This window comes from Otolemur garnettii, unplaced genomic scaffold (genome assembly GCF_000181295.1).
Source record: "Otolemur garnettii isolate 467f Iridium unplaced genomic scaffold, OtoGar3 scaffold00020, whole genome shotgun sequence".
Lineage (NCBI taxonomy): Eukaryota > Metazoa > Chordata > Mammalia > Primates > Galagidae > Otolemur > Otolemur garnettii.
This window is the reverse complement of record NW_003852415.1, coordinates 19448688-19473103: the sequence shown is the minus strand read 5'-3', so window position 1 is coordinate 19473103 and position 24416 is coordinate 19448688. Positions and strand designations below refer to the sequence as shown.

Sequence of the window (24416 nt, the reverse complement as noted above, 5' to 3'; positions counted from 1 at the left end):
CCCAGAGCAAGTTCAGACACTTCTCAACTGTTAATGAACTTAGCAGAAGTCCTTCAAATTAACTTTCACATAAAATACAATATTTATTACAGATAAGCAATAAAAATGTGCTAATTTGAAGCTCACAACTGAAGATAATTTTGTCATATAAAGTACAGAGGTGTTAAAAAATGACCTTTGCTGAGTGCCAAATATGTTAGGTATATCACCAGAGCCAGGACATGCTCATTTAGAAAATAAAAATGTTTTAAATCCTAGTTTATCTCATGCTTGTAAGAGATTGTCAAAGTAAGAAATAGCCTCATGATGAAGAGCAACTCGGGAATGTGTTGAATGACCACAAGATCCTTTGTTAAGACTTGAGAAAGATATAAAGTGGTGCATTATTGAGCCTCTCAGCTAGCACAGGGCTCCTATAAATTTAAGAGCAGACAAATTGCAGTCCACAGAATTATGATGAAATAACTGGTTGCTGTTATTAGCCACTATGTTTTAGGATGATTTGTTATGCATCAATAGATAACAGTCCTCCAAATATACAGAATCATGACCAACCTCCCAAAAAGTTTAAATGGCTTGTATAAAGTCCATGAAGGTAAGAGAAAATAGAGTTGGCCAGAACCCAAGTATCTCAACCAATTAGTCAAACATTTTTGTATGACACCATATACCTTCTCTGGTACTTTTCAACTACTAAAACAAGAAGAGAAGATGGAAGTGGTTTAGGGAAACTTATAGAAAGTAGCTAAAGGAAATTTTTAAGGGGAGGAATCCTTAGCTAGATATAGCCTTCAATTCACATATAAATGAATATTTTCCATATAGAATCATTCTGGGTATGCTTCTCACACATATAAATTAGACTACTTGCACTCTACTTCAAAACAATAAAGATTTTAGCATATAAGACACATAGTTACTGAAGCTAAGTACCATGAATTGCACTATCATTCAAACCTTTTCGTAATTAGATTCCTACCCCAGAATTACATATGGACTTTTATTTCAGATTGCTTAACAAAAACATTGAGCATAAGATGGGCGAGCAAAAGCAGAAATGGAAATAGAGACCACGTGGACATAGCAATTTGCATGCTAAATTATTTCCTTTGCCCCTTCACAAACACAGTGACATACGTACTAGGAAACCACAGCGCAGAAATGAGGCAGATGTCAATGAATGAATTTACATACAAACACAACAAATCATGCCCCACCACACAAATGGTTTGCTCTTACCTTTTTCTGACATATAGCAGATATTTCCGCTGTAAGGAGAAGGTACACAAAACATCAACAAAGAGAGCCCATTTTAAATAAGGGCAGCCATGAAAGGGAGTAAAAAAAATCTTAGTAACACAACCCCCGGACTTGCCAAAACAACTTTTGATTTATCTCACAATTGTCATCTACTTTTATCGACTTCTACTTTTCTCAGAAAGCCTGAAATAAATTTCTTTTTCATCTGGTGGTGATTTGAGACTTTCTGTTTAAGAGAGTTAAAAGCACCTACATGCTGCCGATATTTCAGCTATTCTCACAAGCGATTCAACTTTTTCAGATGTGACTTAGAAATTAGATCATGTTGAAGCTAAATGTTAGTCTAACCTCCCTATTTCACAGAGGACAAAATTGAGGGCCACTGTGCTTAGATGAGTTCTGTAAGGTCACACAGGCTAATTGATGCTGGAGGCACACCTACAGCCATGGTCTCCAAAATCCTTGTTTGTTGCTCTTTCCATGACATGATGACACTGGGTTGATATGGCACTTTTAAAGCATCACCATGGGATGGTTTGCTGTATCAAAACTGCAGGGAAAACTTACTAACATGGAAGAATGAGACTTAAATTATCAATTTCTATCACTCTTGAGTAGTGTAAAATCAGTGGAAGGTTATTTTAAAGAAAGTAATTTTCAAACCATTGGGTAGACCATTTGGAGCAAGATCATCAAACTACTGTCTATTTACAGGACTGATTTTAATAAATGGATAAGAATTCTATTTAATGGGTACATCAGTTCTTTCCATAAAAACTGATTTTTAAGGGTGCTCAGAAGATTTTTCTCAGAATCACATCTCCTAAATAAGTAAGTGCTCAATAAATGGAATAATACTTTATTTACCATATAGCCTACATCTCAATTTATTTAAAAGATCAAAGGTAAATGTCTCCTGAGCCTTGTCTGAAAATTATGAATCAGTGGGCCCCAACTCAATGAAATTTATACCTCAGTTTTAGAAACTGCTCTTGTATAATTAATGGTTATTTAACAGTTTGATATCCTAGAGTTTATTTTAAATATTCTGAGGTTAGTGTCATGTTTTTAGATAAATCATGAAAAGTTATTACCAATCTTCTTCCAAAGATGAAATCATTGGACAAGAAGACCAGAATTCAGCAACATATCTGATATTTAAATTGTATTTTAGAACTTGACTATGAGTTTTATCTCAGATAGCTGGAAGTTCACTAATAAAGTAGCCTAATTTAAAGGGAAAAAAGTTACCTCTACCCATAGAAGCCCAAATCTTTTTATAGATATTCTTATGTAACTTTCCAAAATGTCCCTTTGAAGGATATAGACATTATTGCTCCATTTTACAGATAAAGAGCACTCACTAAATCAATATCTCTTAAGGCTGGGATAACCTGATATGAAAAGTGAGACTACAAAAAAAACAGTATAGTTATCATCAAGCAAAGGTCTTTGACTTAAAACAAATTCACAGTATTTAATTAACATAAGGTTTTTACATTTCCTTTTAAATAAGCCTTTCATATCAATCCTTTTATTATCTATGTCTGAAATTATAGATCATGTTGACATCTCATGTCCCTCATCTGTACTCAAATTCAATATGCCCATAGCTTTTTCTACTTTTTGTCTTTTCTTCTGCTTTCCTCAGTACTTTTCCTTATCATTTCAGCCTCCAATTACATGGCTGGTATACCTGCCTCTCCCGTGTGCAGAGGAATGCTCTATCTGGGACCTACCATCTTAGAGGGCATAGCTTTCAGAACTCTAACAAATTGCAAGAAGCATTGCTATTTTATCTTTTTGTTTGAGATGGGTTAGATATATTTTATTCCCATTTTACTGATGAAGAGACTAAGTCTCAGAGTAATTAATTGGTTTTCCCCCAAGACACAAAGCTAGAATGGTGACAGAGAGAGAAAAGGTCCAGTATTCAATGCTCTTCTAGCTAGTGTTCCTTATTCCCCGGTTTCTGACCTGGCCCAGCAGCCTATCATGGGTATACCTGCTCTATATACCAAAAAACCCCTGAAGACATACTTCAGCAGGGCTTTAGTCATACCAAATCATAATTCCAACATCTACCCTTAATTTTGGTAGAGATGATACCACTTCTTCATTATTAAATGTGCAGGTATATTATAAGCAAGACATAGATATGTTTCATATCAATGAAATGTTCATAGAATATAATGCTTTGGTTACTGTCTTTGTACAGTAAAAGAGTACAAAAGGAAATGAATCAACCATGGCATTTGTAATGATTACTCATTATTCATCCTTTCTGAAGGAAGCCATACCTTGCGGCAGAAGAACATCAATCAGCCACTCACTGTGGTCCCTATAAAGAAAAAAAAAATGTTTCTGAGCTTCATTGAAATGTTACCCTTCCAGATGAATGTTTATAAGCTGTACACAATTGCTGACAGTCTTTTAATAGAAAGGAAGTATAATTAAGAGCACTATCATAATAACTCTTAAAATGTCTAATGCATTCCAGCTAAATTATAAATTACAGGCACTTCATCATATTCAGTTATCTTTAAATGGTACTTTCCAGATGCTAATTAAGCCAACCAAAATACTGCATGATCTGTGCAAAGCTGAGTGTGGTTCTGTGAAGCTTAACAAGCAAAGAGAACCTATATGATTTATTTGTCATGTTTGGAAACCACAGTTTTCTTTCATAATGGTTTTTCTCTGTGGCCTTTTTAAACATAGTTGCTTCAAAATTACAGCTGCCTTATTAAGTGGAATTTCTTTCTCATGTCACATGGAGTGAATGCTGAAATCTTCCAAATGAAAGTTTCCTACATGTTAAATATCAGGCTTCGGTAATGTAAACAATTTAAGTTTACAAATTGTTTTTCTTATTTTCTCATTGTTGCAATATCCTTTTCCTCAAGGACTCTTAATACCTACCCTGCAATCCTCTCGCTGCATTCCTCACAGAGATACAATGGGGGTGGCTTGTCACCCAAAGCTACTGACAGGGAAGGGTCTATACACATCTGAAACACACAAAAAGACAAAATGAACCCTTCCTCCTCTTCCTATTTATCACATCCCCTATATTGTAGGCACAAATGCTTCCATAATGACAGGTTTTGAAAAGCAAAGTGGAATAAATATTTTACGTAAAACCCTTTCCAATTAGAACTGTTTTTCCTAAACTGGCTGATGAATCCACACTGGGGATTTAAATGTAGCTACTGTGGTTTTTCATTCCTCCTGTTATTTGCAATTCAAGTTAACAAATAGTGTCAAAAAAATCCACCCTCACTCCACAAAGATCAAAAAACAAAAAATCATCTTGTTCAACAGCTGCTCAATTGGCTATCTGTTACAGTAATTTCTTCTCTAAAGTAGTAAGCACAGTAATGTCTCTTTAGGAAAAGGGGAATATATTACTAAGATTTCAGACTCCTAACTGATACTAAAATGCTGGCAGTTGAGAATTTTCCTTAAGATTTATTTCATTCAGAAAAGTCAGGATTAAATCTAACACTGAGTGGTTCACTTTTCTTACTCTGAAATATTAGCTCTCTATCTGGCACCCAGCTTTTCGTTTTCATGTGGTTCTTTTTCCCACACGTGACCTACAATTGTTTACCCTCTCCAGGCCTTCTTTATGGCTGGGCTTCGCTAGCCTAAGTACAGAGAAGAAAAGTATTAATTTCACAGTTGAGCATCAGGATATTTCAAATATCTGAATTTTTTTTTTGTAGACAGAGTCTCACTTTGTCACCCTCAGTAGAGTGCCGTGGCATCACACTGCTCACAGCAACCTCCAACTCCTGGGCCCAGGCAATTCACTTGCCTCAGCCTCCCAAGTAGCTGGGACTACAGGCACCCGCCACAACGCCCAGCTATTTTTTCATTGCAGTTTAGCTGGGGCCAGGTTTGAACCCACCACCCTTGGTATATGGGGCCCATACCCTACCCACTGAGCCATAGGCACCACCCTCAAATGTCTGAATGTTTTAAATCAAATGAACAAAATACTCAGATAACCAACTGCATTTTGTACTTTGCATAAGTTTAAATTTCTATGATTTATCAAAATCATTTTGAATCCTCTTTCTGCCCTTGAAAAAATAATTAGCCCATGCTACAAATGAGTATATGGTTAATGTGCCTAATATATAAATTCTTCTGGAACTTTACTGTTTTTTCTTTAGTTATTTTCATTAATTTGAAGTGGGAATTGACCTAAGCTTACAACTCAAACTGCCTATAATTCAAAGTTAAAACATTGAAGAGTTTCAATAATTGGAGAAATAAGAGTTAGAATGGCTAAGTTTTAAATAATTATGCCATCAAAATTTATAAATTACATATTACCTGATGCTAAAGGCCCGGTGTGAAAATTTTCCTTAAGTTTCATGCTTCTTCAGATGCAATGAATAACTACTTTGGGGTGTGTTAAATCAGGGATTAGAAAACTTTTTCTGTAAATATTTTAGGCTTTGTGGGTCATAAGGTCTCTGTCACAACTACTCAGTTCTGCTATTTTAGCATGAAGTCAGCCATAGACAATATGTAAGCAAATAAGCATAGCTGTGTTCCAATAAAACTTTATTTATGAAAGAAGGCAACAAGCCAGATTTGGCTATGGGCCAAACGTCTTAGATAATTATCTTGGATCCAAAGTATTTCACATATTGGACTTCAAATAGAACCAAATAAAACCAAAAACAGAATGCGATATAATAAACTGTAAGTTCCAATATATTTTCATCTTTAAGCCTATCACAGCGCTCAGCTCTTAACTAAAATGTATTTTTTTACAGCCTATTGCAACACAAATAGATGATATTTTCCCACTTGGCAAATCACTAGTGGTATAGCCACTAGTATAGTGGTATAGCTCACTGTTGTGGAGATGTTAGGCTTTTGGTGAGAATTAATTCCTTTCCTTGCATCTTTCCCATGCACCCAATATAGATCTGCTCTCAAGTATCATTGCTTTACTCTCTTTTCTAATGAGTGATTGATATCTTACTCAGGTAACGGTATTTTTTTTTTTTTATTCCACTCACAAGGAGAAACTCCTAGAATGTTAGAACTATAAAGAGTCATTCAAGATTTGCTATTTGACCTTTGACCTATTAAATGACTTTGTCAGCATAACCCACTGGATTTGCAGCTAGTCTACAGGCAACGCTCTTCTGTTCTGAATAGGTCAGTTTACACACATACTAATGTGTTCGTAGCTGACTGTCACATTAAAAATGATTATTTTTCTGTTTATAAATATAACATATGCCTAATGTAGAGGCTCAGAAAAACAGAAAATGAGAAAGAAGAAAATTCAAATAACTCATTAACCCTCCCTCCATTTCAATGCAATCCCTGGTATCATAGTAGTGAGTATTACTGTGTTATTTTTCACTACAAATATGAATCTAAGTAATTTTTAAACTAAATGAGCACCATACACTATATAATTTCATAACTTTGCTTTTCACTTAACATTGCTCTGTAAGCTTTTAGATGTTGGATACCCTTGATTTGCAAACCACATGGTGACAGTGTAGATTTGGGAGCATTCACATTTTAAAGAAACAATGCCATGGAGCCAGACTTGTTGTAGCTCAAAAACAGCCCCAGCACAGGAAGCATTGGAAAGAATATTATCTTCCTGGAAAGCACTGATTAAAAATAGAAAAGGAAACTCTGTTGGAAAACTGGAGTTGAGAAAATAAGGTTTTGGAGGTGATGAAAATGTCTTGGAACTTGATAGAAATGGTGTTGGCAAACACAATGAATGTATAAATGCCACCGAATGGTTTGCTTTAAACTACTCATTTTTATTTTATATAGATTTCACCTCAGTAAATTTTAAAAATGACAGAAAGTCAGATGGTTTGGCCTTTCCAGGAAGACTGGCTATTGGGAGAAAAGTAAGGTCAAACCCAGAGGAGTCGACTGAGCCATTTGCCTAGAGCAGAAAAAGAAAATGTGTTTCACAATTATTTTTATGAGTAGCAGTCCAGAAAGTATTACTAACTAGCCAGGATATCAGAGGATACCGGAGGATGCAACTGAACTCAAAATCTAAAAATAAAAAATAAAATAACTGGAGAAACCAAAGAGAGAGGGCCTCTTTCCTACTGAAATCTAAGTGAAGCAAAAAAGGGAGCTAGGACTTAGGCAGGAAGGAGAAAGGAAAGATACAGAAACAAAAGGAAGAGGGAACCAGGAAAGCCTCATCCTTATGAAGGATCAAGCTGAACTCCATGAATAATATATAAGAGCTATCTGCAAAGCGTCCAGCCATGTAATATTAAAAAATAGAGACATACATTTCTAGATAGTTTCCAGACAGCCCTCTCATGAACTCACCTATGTGTAACTCAAAATATCCTCACACCAAAAAAAAGCGCCTTGGAAACCCCAGTGTCTACTAAAGTTCAATAGAGTACACATAGGAGAATAGGAGAGACCTGTGCTTCCATTGGTGGGTTACTGTCCCCTGCTCTTTCTCAACATAATTTCATTCATTTTGCCTTTATAAAAGCAGAGATTGAATACATATAATAGTATAAGGATGCCCCTTTTTAGTATGATATATTTAGATGATAACCTATTATTGGCACTCCTCTGTCACTTTTGGTATAGGTAACATATTTTGGTTTATTTTATATTTATTACTTTCACATTTTATCTTTTTTACTTTGTTTCTATAAAGTGATGATGTTCATTGTCTATTATATGCTCATCTGTACCATTTATCTCTGTTTGAACAAGGGAAGCAAACTGCCATGACACCAGGGTTCTCAAAAGTAACTGTGAACTCTAATCATTTCAGTTAGCTCCCACTCTTCATAATACAAAAATTAACCCTTGCAAACCTAGACACAGGTCCATCCAGCCAAGTGTTTTTATATCTAACCAATATACCATAAATAACTGTGTTAACATTTAACTTTCAAGATCTAGGGTTAACAGCAGGACAGAACTAATTTGATGTGGTAGAACAAGAATAAGGTTGGGAGTCAGAATACCTGATTCTATTTCTAGTTCTGACACTAACTGGCTATGCAACCTTAGGAAAGTGACTTAACTCCCTAAACCCCTATTTCCTTACCTCTTATGTAACTTTCCATGTTAATGCTTCCAAATACTTCCCAGTCTTTTCAACTAAGTCGTATTTGTGATGTGGCCTAAGAATTAATAATTATATCTATTTTTGTCTTGAATTTGCATAAGAACTCTTGATTTGTAGCATATCCATGAAAACAGGGGGAAGATACACTTCCCTGAATTCATTAGCTGAGGCAGAAGCTGGTTAAGGACTACGTAAGTGTTTCACCAGGATTCTTCTGACAATTAACTCACTGCTACATAGCGCTCAGCTTTGAACTCATAACCAAAATCTGCAGGCACCACTATTCATTGCTCTCTCTCGACCAATCTGCCAAAGTACAGTCAGATTAAACATGGAGGTGTTTAAGATTACTATGATCACAAGCCTCTGCTTTATGGAAGAGGATGCAATCTACTTCACTTCATTCAGCAATATGCTCCTGATAATTTCACCACTGGCAATTCAATATAGCACCAGACCTAATAAAACAGTACCTTCACAGCTGGTTTGTTAATTGCATTGTGGCATTCAATGTGCTGGCAGTGGATGGGATTCCAAGCTGTAAAACAAAGCAGAGCTGATGAATACTTTTCACTGAAATTATTTGTGCCCAGTAAAAATAGATACTTCACCATTTTCTTTTTCCAAAATAGAATCACCATCAGAAAGCTTCCTAACAGAATCATTTTTTAATCTATGAAAAATTTTTTTAAAACAGGCAAAGATATCACAACTCCATCCATTTTCGCAGGAGTATATAATATGGCATATGCTATACTACTTCAAAATGCTAGACCATTAATAAGTTCTCAAAGATTTTTACAACCATGCTTTCACTTGATCCTTGAACAACTCTGTGAGGCATGTACAGCAGACTACTAATCTCATATTAGAAGGAGATAAAATTAAAATGGTTAAGTAGCTTGATAGGATCACAGAGTTAATAAATGACAAGCTAGAACTAGAATCTCTATCTCTTTGTTCTCAACACTCTGCTCTTTCCATGACAGTATATTCCTTTAAACATCTTTTGGCACCAGGAAACATTTCAAATTGGTAATGGAAATAAATGGTCAGGCATCTTTTCATTTCCTACCTCTTCCCCATCAAATGTGGAGACTGAAAAGATGACTTCCTTGCCCACATGAAGTGCATCTCTCTCACACATATGACCCATATACTAAATCTCTACTAGTTCACTAATACCCAACTCTTTAACTCTGTATATAGATAGAATGAGGACAAGAATCAAGTGACCTAGAATAAATCAAGTGACTCTAGATCTGGTCACTTTGTTATCATCATCATGATGATTCTACAGCTCAAAGTACCTAGTTAACAATGTTCCATCATAAAAAACATATTCTAGATTTACATGCTTGAAAGTAGGACATTTTTCTAACATGCTATATTCTAAGCTTATAAGACTATGATGACCTACAGGACCTGTTCTTAATACATAGAAATTTGCAGCTAAGAGGATATTCTTAGTTATACGTTCAGTTATAATTCAAAATACTTATTATTAATGATCCAAAACTAACTTATGCTCCAAACATTTCAAAACATTTTTTATCTAGGAGTGTCCCAACTTTAAATCTTCTATCCTATTGTGAGGCCATGTATAAGATTATGTGGCTGGTTGGGGATTCAGGAAAACATGGTTACCAAAGCCATTGACCTCTGAAAACATACAACAGGTCTATTTATTTTAAAAAGTATATACCAGAGACCTCTACTCTAATAACACAGTATTATGATGATTATATTCTTAGAGAGAAGGGAAAGAAGAAATAAATGAATAAATGAAAGAATGAATAAAGATATAATGTGGGTATAGGCGCTTTATACCCATAAGATGTGTTTCTTATATGTGGTAAAGTCAAGATGAATATAAAGAGTGGCAACAAGTTTTCTTTTGCAATTAGAGGCATTTAGAGAAAAAGACTGCCTTTTATTAATACATGAATTACAAATACATGGGACATCTGCCCCATTCTTCTAACCCCAAACTCATGACATACATCACTAGTCCATTATAGCATTCCTTCCTGCTGAGTCCAGAGTGGCCTTAGGTTTGTTTTTACTACTGTACTCAAAGCAATCACTACTAATCAAAACAGAATTGGCACACATGATGGAATCTGCTAATCATCTCTAAATCAGTATATTACGAGATTGCTTTATAAGTATTAAGAAGTTCTTGACACTTACAGACAGAATATTCAAAATACATAACAACTGCTATGGTAAAGGCAAAACAAATCAGAATATATACAAGCCATAGTACTGGATCAGAGCTCTAAATACTTCTGCTCTGTCAGAAATTCCTTTTTACGTAGCTAGTGGAGATATCCAAGAGGTCTTCATTATTTATTCCATTTTTACTGAGTAACACTGAGATAAGAATGAGTTGTAAGGCTGGGCAGGGTGACTCACGCCTATAATCCTAGCACTCTGGGAAGCCAAGGTGACTGAATTGCTTGAGGTTAAGAGTTTGAGACCAGCATGAGCAAAAGGGAGACTCCACTCTCCAAAAATAGCCAGGCGTTTTGGCGGGCACCTGTAGTCTCAGCTACTTGGGAGGCTGAGGCTAGAGGATCACTTGAACCCAAGAGTTTGACGTTGCTGTGACCTATGACACCATGGCAGTCTACCAAGGGGTCAAAGTGAGACTCTGTCTCAAAGAAAAAGAACAAGTTGTAGGATAATCCATTTAATTTCATCAAAGCAACATTGAATTTAAGCTTGCTAGAACAATGATTTTCAGCTTTTGCTGTGTATCAAAAATCACCTGTCAATATTTTTAAAATATGATGCCTTGAATCCATGTTAGGTCTTCTGAATCAAAATGTCTGAAGATAGAACACAGGTATTTGCAATTGAGAAAAATGCTACAATTGATTTTGCTATTGGGACAATCAACATGCCTTATCTCATGGCAAATACAGTTATAATAGATCAGCATTCAAAAATAATAATAAAACATATGGCATAAAACACAGCAGACAATTTGCCCTCCCATCATAAATAACTGCAAAACTGAAAAATATGAAACACTATTTTCAGAAATTGGGCTATAGAACAGTGATCCTTGAGAGAAAAGAAATAGTGCAGAGAGCCCCACAATCACCCTAGCATTCTTCCTGGAAGCAATTTCCAGACTTTGGCTTGGCTATAGAAGGGGAAACATGCAGAGTAGGGTGATTTTGTTGAGTTGAGAGAACAGAAACTAGAGTTTAGAGAAGCCTAGTAGCTGGAATTTGCTGAATAGAGTACTGAGAAGAGGAAGCTATGCAAAGAAAGAGTCCCAGAAATCTAAGTAGGTGTCCTTTTAGGGCTTCAGCTTTATACTAAACTGAATATATATAAGATAAAACTCCATAAGGCTGCATAGAGAAAACCTGTTGGGGATCTGTAAGCTATGAAATTCCTAGAGTTCATACAGGGCTAGGAGATAGTCACATTTCAACCAACCAGAATCAAAGGAATTCATTGAACACTTGTAGCAATCAGTAGACATATTAGGAGAGTCATACCTTAGAAATATCACTAAACTAGCATTAGAAAAAGCTAATCTAATCTCATCCTAATAAAGCTTAAGAATAAGCTTTGAAAGGGTCAAGCTGATCCACAAGTAACTGGACTGATAAAAACAAACCTCAACATACCATAAGGGAAGGTAGCAAAGTCCAAGCACTTAATAATCTAATATTCATGAAATTCAGCTTCCAGTCAAAAATTACTTGATATTAGAAAAGAAGGGAAAATGTCACTCATAACTAGGGGAAAAACTAATCAACAGAAACAAACCAAGAAATACAAAAATGAGGTAGTTAACAAGTACTTTAAAGCAGCTATTATAAACATATTCGAAGGAAAACATAAACAGTATAAGAATGGAAATGGAAAACATAATCAAAAATGAAATGAGACTTCCAAAAATGAAAAATAAAATATTTGAAAATAAAAGCTCACTAAGTGGGCTTAATAGCACAATAGATAATGCAGAAAAAAGACCAGTGAATCAGGAGACATAACAATAGAAACTACCCAAACTGACATACTAGAAGAACAATAAGCAGAGCTTCAGTGAACTGTGGGAAAATTTCAGGCTGTATAAATTAAACGTAATTTAAAGTATAAAATAAGCAGAAAGGAGAAATATTTGAAGAAATAATGGCTAAAATTTTTCAAGTTTCATGAAAAGTGTCAACCCACAGATCCAAGAAGCTCAGTGGATCCTAAGCAAGATGAAAGCAAAGAAAATCACACCAAAATTCATTACAATCAAATTGATGAAAACCAATGATAAAGAGAAAATCTTAAAAGCAGCCAAGGAAAAAAAAGACACATTACTTACAGGGGAACAAAGATAAGAATGATCGCTGATTTCTCGTCAGAAACAATGCAAGCCAGAAGACAATGGAACGACATCTTTAAAAGGCTGAAAGAAAAAAACTGTCAACCTAGAATTCTATACCCAGTGAAAATATCCTTCAAAAATGAATATGAAATAAAGACTATCTGAAGGTAAACACTAGCTGAATTAAGCAACTTAATTGCCAGCTGAGCTCCACACAAGAAATGTTATAGGAAGTTCTTCAGACTGAAGGAAAATAATATCAGATGAAAGCTCAGACTTACACCAAGGCATAAAGAGTGCTGGACATGGTAAGTACAGTGAATAACTATAAAAGACTTTTACTCATAACATGTTGATAAAAGATGGCTGACTAAAACAAAAATATAGTAATGAACTGAGGCTAATAACATATATAGAAGTGAAATATTTGATAAGAAGAACAAAAAGGATATAAGAGGAAAATTAAAAATATGTAAGGTTTTTAGAAGTAAACTAGTATAATGTTATTTGAAGGTAGACTGTGAATTAAAGCTACACATTGTAAACGCTAGAGCAATTTTTTAAAGTGATTTATATAAAAGAATAAAATAAAGTGGTTTATATAACAAGCAATACAGAAATAAAATGGGATACTGAAAATATTTAATTCAAAAGAAAACAAGATATAAAAAAGAAAAAGGAAAAAGAACAGATGGAACAAGTAGAAAACAAATACAAGATGACATACTAAAGTCCAAATCATATTAATAATTACATTAAATGAAAATGGTCTAAATAATAATTTACACTAATGTAAATAGTCTAAAAGGCAGAACTTGTCAAATAGACCTAAGTTTTAAAAAAACTATACCCAAATTATATGTGCCTATGAAAAATACACCCAAAATACAAAAGCATTGATAAGTTAAAAGTAAACAGAAAAAAGTATACCATGCAAATACTAATTATAAGAAAGCTATAGTATCTATATAAATATCAGAGAAGCAGATTCCAGAATAAAGAATATTACCAGAAATAAAGAAGAATATTTCACAATGATGAAAAAGGGTCAATTAATCCAGAAAACATTGTCATAAATATGTACACATCTAATAAGCTGACAAAACTGAAAGGAGAAATAATGCCATAATTAGAGTTATAAATTTCAACAATCCTCTCTCAATGATCAATAAAAGAAAAAGACAAAAAATCAGCAAAACATAGGACTTGAGCAACACTCTCAGACTACTTAACCTAATTGATAATAATAAAAAACATAAAACTTGACCAACACTCTCAGACTACTTAACCTAGTTGATAATAATAGAAAACATAAAACTTGACCAACTCTCTCAGACTACTTAATCTAATTGAGAATAATAGAAATCTCCATTCAATTACTATGTAATACACATTGTTTTCAAGCACATATAAAACATTTACTAAGATAGATAATACTACGGCCCATAAAATAAGTCTTAAGATTTAGATGCTGCTACATCTGTGGCCTCAATGTAAGTAAGCTAGAAATCAATAACATAAAAATATCTGGAAAATCACTAAATATTTCTACATTAAAAACACTTCTAAATAATTCATAAATCAAAGGAATATTAGGAAATAACCTATGCTGAATGAATACATAAAATTCATAACACATTTCTGGGAGGCAACTAAAGCAACAATGCTTAATGGGAAATTTATAGCTTTAAATTCTTATGTTAAAAAATATAAAAGGTCCAAAATAAGTGATTTATTTCAACCATAAGAATATAAAAAAGAACAAAACTCAATGTTACTAGAAAGATGAAAATAATAAAAATAGAAGCAGAAATCAATGAAAGTGAAATCAGAAAATCAATAGAGAAAACCAATAAAACCAAAAGATGGTTCTTTAGAAATTCAAGAAAATTGATAAGGCCCCTAGCCAGCCAGATGAAGAAAAAATAGAAAAATCATGAATTACCAATGTCAGAAATGAAAGGTAGGACATCACTACAGATCCCACAGACATAAAAATAAATCTGACAACTTGAATGAAATGTTCACATTCTTCAAAAGACATAGATTACAAAATGTGACTCATTAGACAGTAGAAATCATAGACTCATAACTATTAAAGAAATTATATTTATAACATAAACCTTCATAAATTCAAAACATAAAACTTCCTGTCAAAGAAAACTCTGAATCCAGATGATTTTACCAGTGAATTCTATTAACCATTTAAGGAATAAATAGCATAAGTTCTACATAAACTTTTTCAGAAATTAAAACAGAAAGAAACATTTCCCCACTCATTTTATGAGGTCAGTATTACTTTATAAATAGAACCAGGTGAAACCATCATAATTAAAGTAATCTAGATTAATATCTCTCATAAATGAAGAAGGTAGAATATCAACAAAAACTTAGAAAATTAATTCTGGCAAAATAATACATCATGACAATATGGAATTTATCCCAGTAAAGCAAGGTTGGTCCAAAATTACAAAACAAATCAATATAATTTACAATGTTAAAATAATAGTATGATAAAATCTTATGATCCTCCCAAAAGAAACAGAAAATGCATTTGACATTCACTTATGATTAAAAGTCTCAGTGACCAAGAACAGACAGTAACTTTGACAACAAAAGCAGCTACTAAAAACCTACAGCTAACATCTTATTTAATGCAGAAAGCCCAAATACTTTCCCCCACAGCGTAGGGGAAAAAACAAGGATGTCAATTCTCAGAACTTCTATTCAATATTAAACTGGAGATACGAAGAAATGCAATGAATAAAAGAAGGAGAGAAAGGAAGGAGTGAAGGAAAAGAAAGGAAGGAAGGAAAAAGGGAAAGAAGGATACAGGTAGAAAAGGAGAGAGAAAGAGAAAGACACACAAATTAGAAAGGAAGAAGAAAAATTAAAAATTATTTACAGAAAGCATAATTATGTATATAGAAAATCTTAAGAAACTTAGAAAAATGTTACAAAAATAAATAAATTTAGCAAGGTTGCAGAAAATAAAGTCAATATACAAAAATAAATTACATATCTACATGTATCAATAAATAGTAGAATATTAAAATCTTTAAATTTAAATAATTATGCTTATAATAGCATCCACAACATAAAATATTTAGGAACACCTTTCCCAAAATATTTGTAAGATCTGTACACTAAAAACTAGTGAATATTGTTCAGAGAAATTAAAGAAGATCTAAATAAGTGGATAGATATGCCATGTTCATGGATAAGAATACTCAGTATTGTTAAGATGTCACTTCTTCCCAGATTAAACTATGTTTTCAATGTAATTCAATTCAAAATCCAAGTAAATTGTTTCATAGAAATGACAAGCTGAAAGTAAAAAAAATTTTTTTTTGTTTTTAGACAGAGCCTCAAGCTGTCCCCCTGGGTAGAGTGCTGTGGCATCAAAGCTGACAGCAACCTCCAACTCCTGGGCTCAAGCGAGTCTCCTGCCTCTGCCTCCCAAGTAGCTGGGACCACAGGTGCCTGCCACAATGCCCGGCTATTTTTTGGTTGCAGCCATCATTGTTGTTTGGCGGGCCCGGGCTGGATTTGAACCCGCCACCTTGGGTGTATGTGGCTGGCACCTTAGCCATTTGAGCCACAGGCGCCGAGCCAAGAGTAAAATTTAAATGAAAATGAAATGGTGCTAAAATTTCCAGAACAATTTTTAAAAAGAATCAATCTGAAAGATTTACACTACATGATTTTAAGATATTTTATAAAGCAGAGTTTAGAAATACAGAGTTTAGAAATAGGCACACATTGTGGTCAATTACTTTTCAACATTAAAGTCAAGATAATTCAATATGAAAGGATACTCTTTCAACAAATTGAACTGAAACAACTGCATATATTTATGGGGGAAAAAATTCAACCCTTACCTTCCTACCATATGCAAAAATTAACTAAAAATGGATTAGATACTTAAATGTAAAATCCTAAACTATAAAACACTTAGAAACATAGGAGAATTTCTTGAGCTGAATTTACAATCTTAGGACAGACTAGAGAAAGAATCACAAAAGAAAATAATGATAAATTTACCAAAATTTAAAACTTCTTCTCTTTGAAATACCTAAAAAGAAAAGCCCCTGGCTAAGAGAACATGTTCACAACATGTTGAAAAAAATCTTATATCTTGAACATGTAAGAAGATAATAAGATAAGCACTCCAATTTAAAAATGTTCAAAAACATCTTTGATAACGTCAGATACACAAAAAGATATCCTAGTGACCAACAAGCACCCAGCAAGATGTTTACTATCATTACTTGTCAGAGAAATGCAAATTAAACAATGTGATACTACTACGTGGCCATCGAAATGTCTAACATTTAAAAAAAACCCCAATGATCCTAAACATTGACAATAATGTAGAACAACTCCCACACATTGCTGGAGGACATGTGAAATGGTGCAACCACTTCTGAAGAACTACTTATAAAATCAAACATATACTTACCATATGATCAAGCATTTTCACTGCTAGGTATTTATCAAGAGAACCAAATAGATATTTTCATAAAACTTTATGTGAATGTTTATATCTTTAATAATAATAGCCAAAAATGCCCATGAAGAGGTGAATGATCAAACTAATGTGATCTATTCATACTATGCAACAATTAAGAAGGAATGAATTACTGATACACCAACATAGATATATCTTACAAACATTACAAAAATGGTACACATCATATAATTTTATTCATATAAAATCCTAGGACAGGCAAAACTAGCCTATAATGACAAAAAGCAGATCACTGGTTCTTGTAGGAGGGAGTGTGGTGGATTGATGGAAAAGAGAAACAAGAAATCTTTGTAGAGAAGGAAATGTTCTATATTTTGATTATAGTGTTGATTATATATGTATGCAGCTGTCAAAAGCTAACTCATTATGTGCTTAAATTGGGTCATTTTATTGCACAAAAATCATACCTCAATACAACTGATTTTAAAAGGAAAACAATGAAAGGACCAACCAAAAATACAGGGTGGACAAAAGTTCATGTGCAACTTAAAATAGTTTAACATAGTAAACTGCACACAAACTTTATGGGCACCCTGTACACGTCTAAGGAAAGGAAACATCATAGCAAAGACTGAGAGGAAACACTTGTCTGAAGATGATGCAGTCAGTCTATGAATCAGTAGATTTTAGGAAAGTATGTGGCATCTGCAACATGATGCAAGAACACACAGCCTTGGTAAAAGCAGGAGTAGAAGAGTCTAGAAATTCAGAAGTGAAAAGGGAAACTTATGGAACGGGATAAAAACAATTTGAATAAGACATATACTAATGTAAGCAAACTAAAAATAAAAGAACAAAATTAGAGATCCTCAGAAAAAGCAATAAATAGTAGAACTTAAGGGAGTGGGGAAGGGTCAATTATGTTATAGGGTAAGCCAACCTGAGAAGCTAAGAATACAAAGGGAAAGATAAATACAGGGTGGCCATAAAGCTCATGTGCAATTTTAAATTGCATACTATTTTAAATTATGGCCACCCTGTATATGAAAATAGTGGTTATAACAGCTTCAGAGCACAGAAGATGAAAATCTGACCTAGCAATTATAGGTATTCCTGAGGAATCTAGCAAAAAAAAAAAAAAAATCAGAAGAAAAGCAATAAATAATAATAATTGAAATAACAATAACTGAAACTTCGTTAGTGAGAAATTTCCTGAAAAAGATTGAAAAAGGACCTGAACTGGAAAATTCAAAGTGCTCTTCACATTACAAGCAAAAAAATCAAGGGGAAGAAATTTCATATCTAGCAATATTTTGGACAACTTTTTTTTTTTTTTTTACAGACAGAGTCTCAAGCCATCACCCTGTGGCTGTGTGTGTGGCTGTGTGCTGTGGCATCACAGCTCACAGCAACCCTCAAACTCTTGGGCGGAAGCAATTCTGTTGCCTCAGCCTCCTAAGTAGCTGGGACTACAGGGGCCCACCACAATGCCCAGCTATTTTTTTGTTGTTGCAGTTGTCATTGTTGTTTAGCAGGCCCAGGCCAGGTTTGAACCCACCAGCTTCAATGTATGTGGCTGGCCCCCTACCCATCAAGCTACAGGCGCTGCCAGGATAACTTATTTTTAAATAATCAGGAATTATCAAGAATCAAAAAAAAAAAAAACAGATTCCTGTAAAAGACAAAATCATGCAAGTCTAAAATTTCCCTTCTTAAACTCTAAATGCCAGAAAGCAATAAAGCAATATTTACACATCTTTCACAGTGAAGCAGTTTTCCTTCACATGTAAAGCAGTAGAAAGACTTTTAAAAATATGTTTGCATTCACAAAATAAACATGTATGCTATTGAAAATATTATAGAAAAAAATTTAGGTTTCATTTCCAGAAATGACAAACAAGAACATTCAAGCTAATTCTCCTACCGACACAACTAGAAAAACTGGACAAGATCAAAAACACAACAAAACAACATAAAGCGTTATGGGATAATTATAGGGTTATGATCCTCAAGAAGAAGACATTGAGAGGTGGATCTATCACATGAGACCACTCTTCCTCCTTTGTCTGCCAATTCCACAAGATGAGCAAGTTTCAACAGACTCTTTGAACTAGGAAAACAAAATTTGAAATTCAGAGATCTGAAAATCACTTAAGATTTTAGGTTGATAGGATCCCAAAAGGCCTTACCCTAAGAGTAAAAGTGAACATAAGGATATGAACCCTCACAGGGACTGAAGATCAGCCTTGAATCATCTCAAGAATAGACCACTGGACTTTTTTTCTGCACCACATTAAGGTGACCTGGATTGGTAATGACCATAACCCCTTGCCAGAAACAAACTAAAATCCTCTCTGAACCTCAAATTAGCTCTATAGTTTTTACATCTGATGTCTTGCACACACTTAAAAAATTACCATACATACAAGAAGACAAGAAAACCGCAGAAACAACCAACAATAGAGTCAGAATCTCCAGGGATCCAGAATATTGAGTTAACAGAAACAGATTTTAAAATACTATGCTTAACATAGTCTATAAAGCAAAAGATAAGTTAGAGAATATGATCAAAGAACTGGAATGTGTATATATATGTGTATATATATATATATATATATACACACACACACACACACACATATATATATGGACCAATCAGAAATTTCAGAACTTAAAAATATAACATGGCGGTGAGATTGGGGGAAGTTCGTCCAAGGATACAAAATTTTAGAAAAAAAGGATATATAATAACCAAAATTAAGACTGTAATTGAGAAGCTAAAGAATTTGTGACTAGGAAGACAAGACAGAAAAAAGATTCATCATGAAACACAGAAAAATGAAATGGCGGAGGGGAATACAAAAAGTATGCATGGGATACATGAGGGAAAGGTCTAACAGATGTATCACTGGAATTCCAGAAAGAGTGATGAGGATATGGCAGAAGTCACTTTTTAAGAGATAAAGGAACTTCTAGTTGGAGCCATCGGTAGGAAACCTAGTATTGGACCTAGTATTTCACTGGACAGAAGGTATGAAGCCACTGGTTGCAGATGCCGGGCATACATTTTAACACAGGGCTGCAATCCTTTTTAAAAAGTAAAGTATACAAGTTAAGTTCTACATTCACCTTGGCTTTCTGCCTGGTGACATTTTCAAGCTGCAGCAAAGGGAAATGGAGCTCAATAAGAAATAAGCATTTTTAGTGGGTAGAAGAAACAGATTTTCAGTGGGTAGGGAAATCAGAATAAAGAAACACTAAGGCAAATGAAATTAGTGAGTACATGTACAAAATAGAGGGACACTGCAGAGAAGAGGGGCTACAAATCTGTGCAAGGGTGCCTCTGGGGTCCTTGGCTTAATCCTAAACTGCATGTGTTCAGAGAAAAATTCTGAAAGAACTAGCAGAGAACAGCTGGTCAATAGTTGAAAACTGAACAGATTTTTAGAGGTCACAATGTTGTAGGGATACACTGTATTTCCAACGTTGCCAAAGTGACAAACTTTGGAGAACACTCCAAGAATTCAAGTGATAATAGATAAGTCAAATCTTAGGAATGAAGACTGCCCTCTGGGCAGTTAACAAAAATACACAGTATTCCTTTATTATCCTTTTAATGTCCATGAGACCAATAACTGAAGACCTCTAGTTCCTTTTCTTTGACACAGAGTCTCAGTCTGTCACCCTGGCTACAGGGCAGTGGTGTCATCATAGCTCACTGCACCCTCACACTCACACTTCTGTACTCAAGTGAGCCTCCTGCCTCAGCCTCCAAGTAGCTGAGACTACATCACCAGATCCCACTAATTTTTCTATTTTTTTGTAGAGACGAATTTTTGCCCTTACTCAGGCTGGTCTCAGACTCCTAACAACAAGCACTCCTACTTCCTCAGCCTCCTAGGGTGCTAGGATTATAGGCAGGAGCTACCGCTCCTGGCCTCTATTTCTTTTCTGATGTTAGACATTTGTGTCTTCTCTCTGTATCCCTTTTTTCTAGGTTAGCCTGGCTAGAAGTTTATCAGTTGTATTGACATTTTCTTTTTTTTTTTTTTTGAGACAGAGCCTCAAGCTGTCCCCCTGGGTAGAGTGCCATGGCATTACAGCTCACAGAAACCTCCAACTCCTGGGCTCAAGCGAGTCTCCTGCCTCCGCCTCCCAAGTAGCTGGGACCACAGGCGCCCACCACAACGCCCGGCTATTTTTTGGTTGCAGCTGTCATTGTTGTTTGGCGGGTCCGGGCTGGGGATTCGAACCCGCCACCTTAGGTGTACGTGGCTGGCGCCTTAGCCGGTTGAGCTATAGGCGCTGAGCCTGTATTGACATTTTCAAAAAAAAAACCCAGTTTTTGGCTTTATTGATTTTCTCTATTGTTTTTCTGTTTAAAATTATACTGATTTTTAAAAATAATTTTATTATTTCTTTTCTGTTATGCTTACTTATATTGCTCTTTCTCTGATTTCCTAAGGTAGAAGCATAACTTATTGATTTTAAGCATTTTTAAATTTTTTTTCATTTTTTTTTTGAGACAAGAGTCTTACTCACAGTCACCCTGGATAGAGCGCTATGGCATCATAGCTCACAGCAACCTCAAACTCTTGGGCTTAAGTGATCTTCTTGTCTCAAGCTCCTGAGTAGCTGGAACTACAGGCACCCACCACAATGGCTAGCTAGTTCTTCTATTTTTAGTAGAGATGGGGGGTCTCACTTTTGCTCAGGCTGGTCTCAAACTCCTGAGCTCATGCAATCCACCCACCTTGGCCTCCCAGAATACTAAGATTACAGATGTGAGCCACTGCACCCAGCCCAACTTAATGATTTTAGATCTTCCTTCTTTGTCACCTTCTTTTTTAATGCTGTAAATATCCCTCCAAGCACTGTTTTCACTATATACCACAATTTGGTGAATGCTATAGTAATAGTTAGGAGGGCTGACAATTACGTTCATGAACTCATTCTAGAAAAAGTGCTACATACCTCATTGCTGAATATGACTACAGTCACCTTCGCCCTCCTCCCCTTGGGAAGCTAGGCAATTTCAAAGCAATTTTGTAACTCTTTTTCTGGAATGGAGGTCAAAGCTGTCATTGTGCACAGTCTGACAATTAAGTTCATGAACTCATCCTAGGAAAAGGGCTTTGAACGGTGACCGAGGTGCCGGTGTCAGTGCACAGCTTCCCAAGCAGAGTACTTTGAAGGTGGCCACAGTGATATTCAGCAATGAGGTATGCAACACTTTTTCTAGGATGAGCTCATGAACTTAGGTGTCAGACCTTGTACGCATTAGGACTTAAGGCAAAACTGACATACCTGGCTTAACAAATGATAAAACTAAACCCTTGAGGAGGGCCTGTGGGTGGGAAGGGAGATAAAGAGAAGTGAGTTGATAGGTACAAACATACAGTGAAATGCTAATAGGAAGAGTAAGTTCTAATGTTTAATAGCAGAGTAGGGTGACTAACAATGTATTATATATGTATATATAAAATATACAAAATAAATATATATACATATGTATGTGTGTGTAAGTAGAAGAGAGGACTTGAAATAGTCCCAATACATAATAATGATAAATATTTGAGGGGACGGACATCCCAAATACCTGGATTTGATTATTACACAGTCTAAGCATGTAAGAAAATATTACACGTACTCCACAAATATGTAAAACTAAAAAAAATTTTTGAAAGACCAGAAGCCAGGAAGGCTATGAAATCTAAAATTTTAAAATATAAACAAATAATAACACAAAGCCCTGACAGAAAAAGATGATCCACCACTATCTTCGTTCCAGCAAATGCAAAATACCAGCTTCAGTACTTTTTTAGAGGAAATGAGATAGTCCAGAGTCTCTATAATGTAATTCTTTACAATGCTTGTCATACAAGAAAAAATTTACAAGACATGTGAAAGGGCTAGAAAATGTGACTCCTAATCAACAGGAAAAAAGTCAAAGGAAGATGCCTAGACTCATGAAATTAGGAATAAGTACTTTAAGTATGTTAAAAATAAGTACCTTACATATGTTAAAAAATACAGAGAAATGAATCATTAACATAATTCCAAAAGAAAAATGAAAACTCTAAAAAAGGACAAAAAGAAAATTCTAGAACCAAAAAACAGAAAGCTTACAGCTAATAATTCATTGGATGGTCTTTTTAAAAAACAAATTGGACACAGCAGAAGAAAGGATCAGCAGAGGTGAAGACAAGTTAACATAAATTCAAACTAAAGCACAGATAGACTTTTTTTCCAAAACTGGAATAGAGTATCTGAGACTTCTGGGACAATATCAAATATTTTTTAAAGTTCCAGAATTTGGGAAGAAAAAGAAAAGGGTGGAATAAATTTCTAGAGAGGACAATGTCACAAATTTTTTCAAAAGTGATGAACAGGGAACCACAGATTCAAGAAGTTCAGCAAACAGCTCGGCACCTGTGGCTCAAGCGGCTAAGGCGCCAGCCACATACACCTAAGGTGGCAGGTTCGAATCCCCAGCCCGGGCCCACCAAACAACAATGACGGCTGCAGCCAAAAAATGGCCAGGCGTTGTGGCGGGCGCCTGTGGTCCCAGCTACTTGGGAGGCGGAGGCAGGAGACTCACTTGAGCCCAGGAGTTGGAGGTTGCTGTGAGCGTGATGCCATGGCACTCTACCCAGGGGGATAGCTTGAGGCTCCGTCTCAAAAAAAAAAAAAAAAGAAGCTCAGCAAACCCCAAGCAGAATAAATACAAAGATCACCACACTTAGGTAGATTTTAATGAAAATACGAAATATCAAACATGAAGAGAAAAATCTTAAAAAGAGGCAGAGAAAATTATCACACTATATTCAGAGATGCAATCATAAGAATGATATATAATCTCCAATCAGAAATAATGAAGTGACATCTTTAAAAAGTCAAATAAGAAAAGCCTTGTAATATTCACTATTTATGATGGAACTATAATAAGTAGCAAAATAAAAAGGTAACTAGAACCTAAAATAAAATCACACTGTTCTTAATAACACAGGCAAAGAAAGATGGATCAATAGAAATTTTTTAATATTTTAAAATGAATGCTAGTCAAAAACACAATGTATCAAAATTTATGAGATGCAAGTAAAATAGCACTTAGAGGGAAATTGATCTTTTTATTGCAGGTTTTTTTGGGGTTTTTTGTTTTGTTTTTGTTTTGGGCTGGGCCTGGGTTTGAACCCACCACCTCTGGTAAATGGGGCCAGCATCCT

The 24416-nt window shown here is 34.9% G+C and overlaps 1 protein-coding gene across 4 annotated transcripts in view; it reads right to left on the bottom strand.

The window, feature by feature from the left end:
* Window positions 1–24416, bottom strand: part of UNC79 (unc-79 homolog, NALCN channel complex subunit) — a 249721-nt gene that overhangs the window by 142563 nt on the left and 82742 nt on the right. For all 4 annotated transcript variants that reach the window (XM_023511544.1, XM_003787004.2, XM_023511543.1 and 1 more), the window contains 4 exons: window positions 8848–8912; window positions 4183–4271; window positions 3561–3601; window positions 1240–1268 (listed from right to left, as the gene is read on the bottom strand). In XM_023511544.1, coding sequence (XP_023367312.1) covers window positions 1240–1268; window positions 3561–3601; window positions 4183–4271; window positions 8848–8912 — 224 coding nt within the window. The remainder of the gene's footprint in view (window positions 1–1239; window positions 1269–3560; window positions 3602–4182; window positions 4272–8847; window positions 8913–24416) is intronic.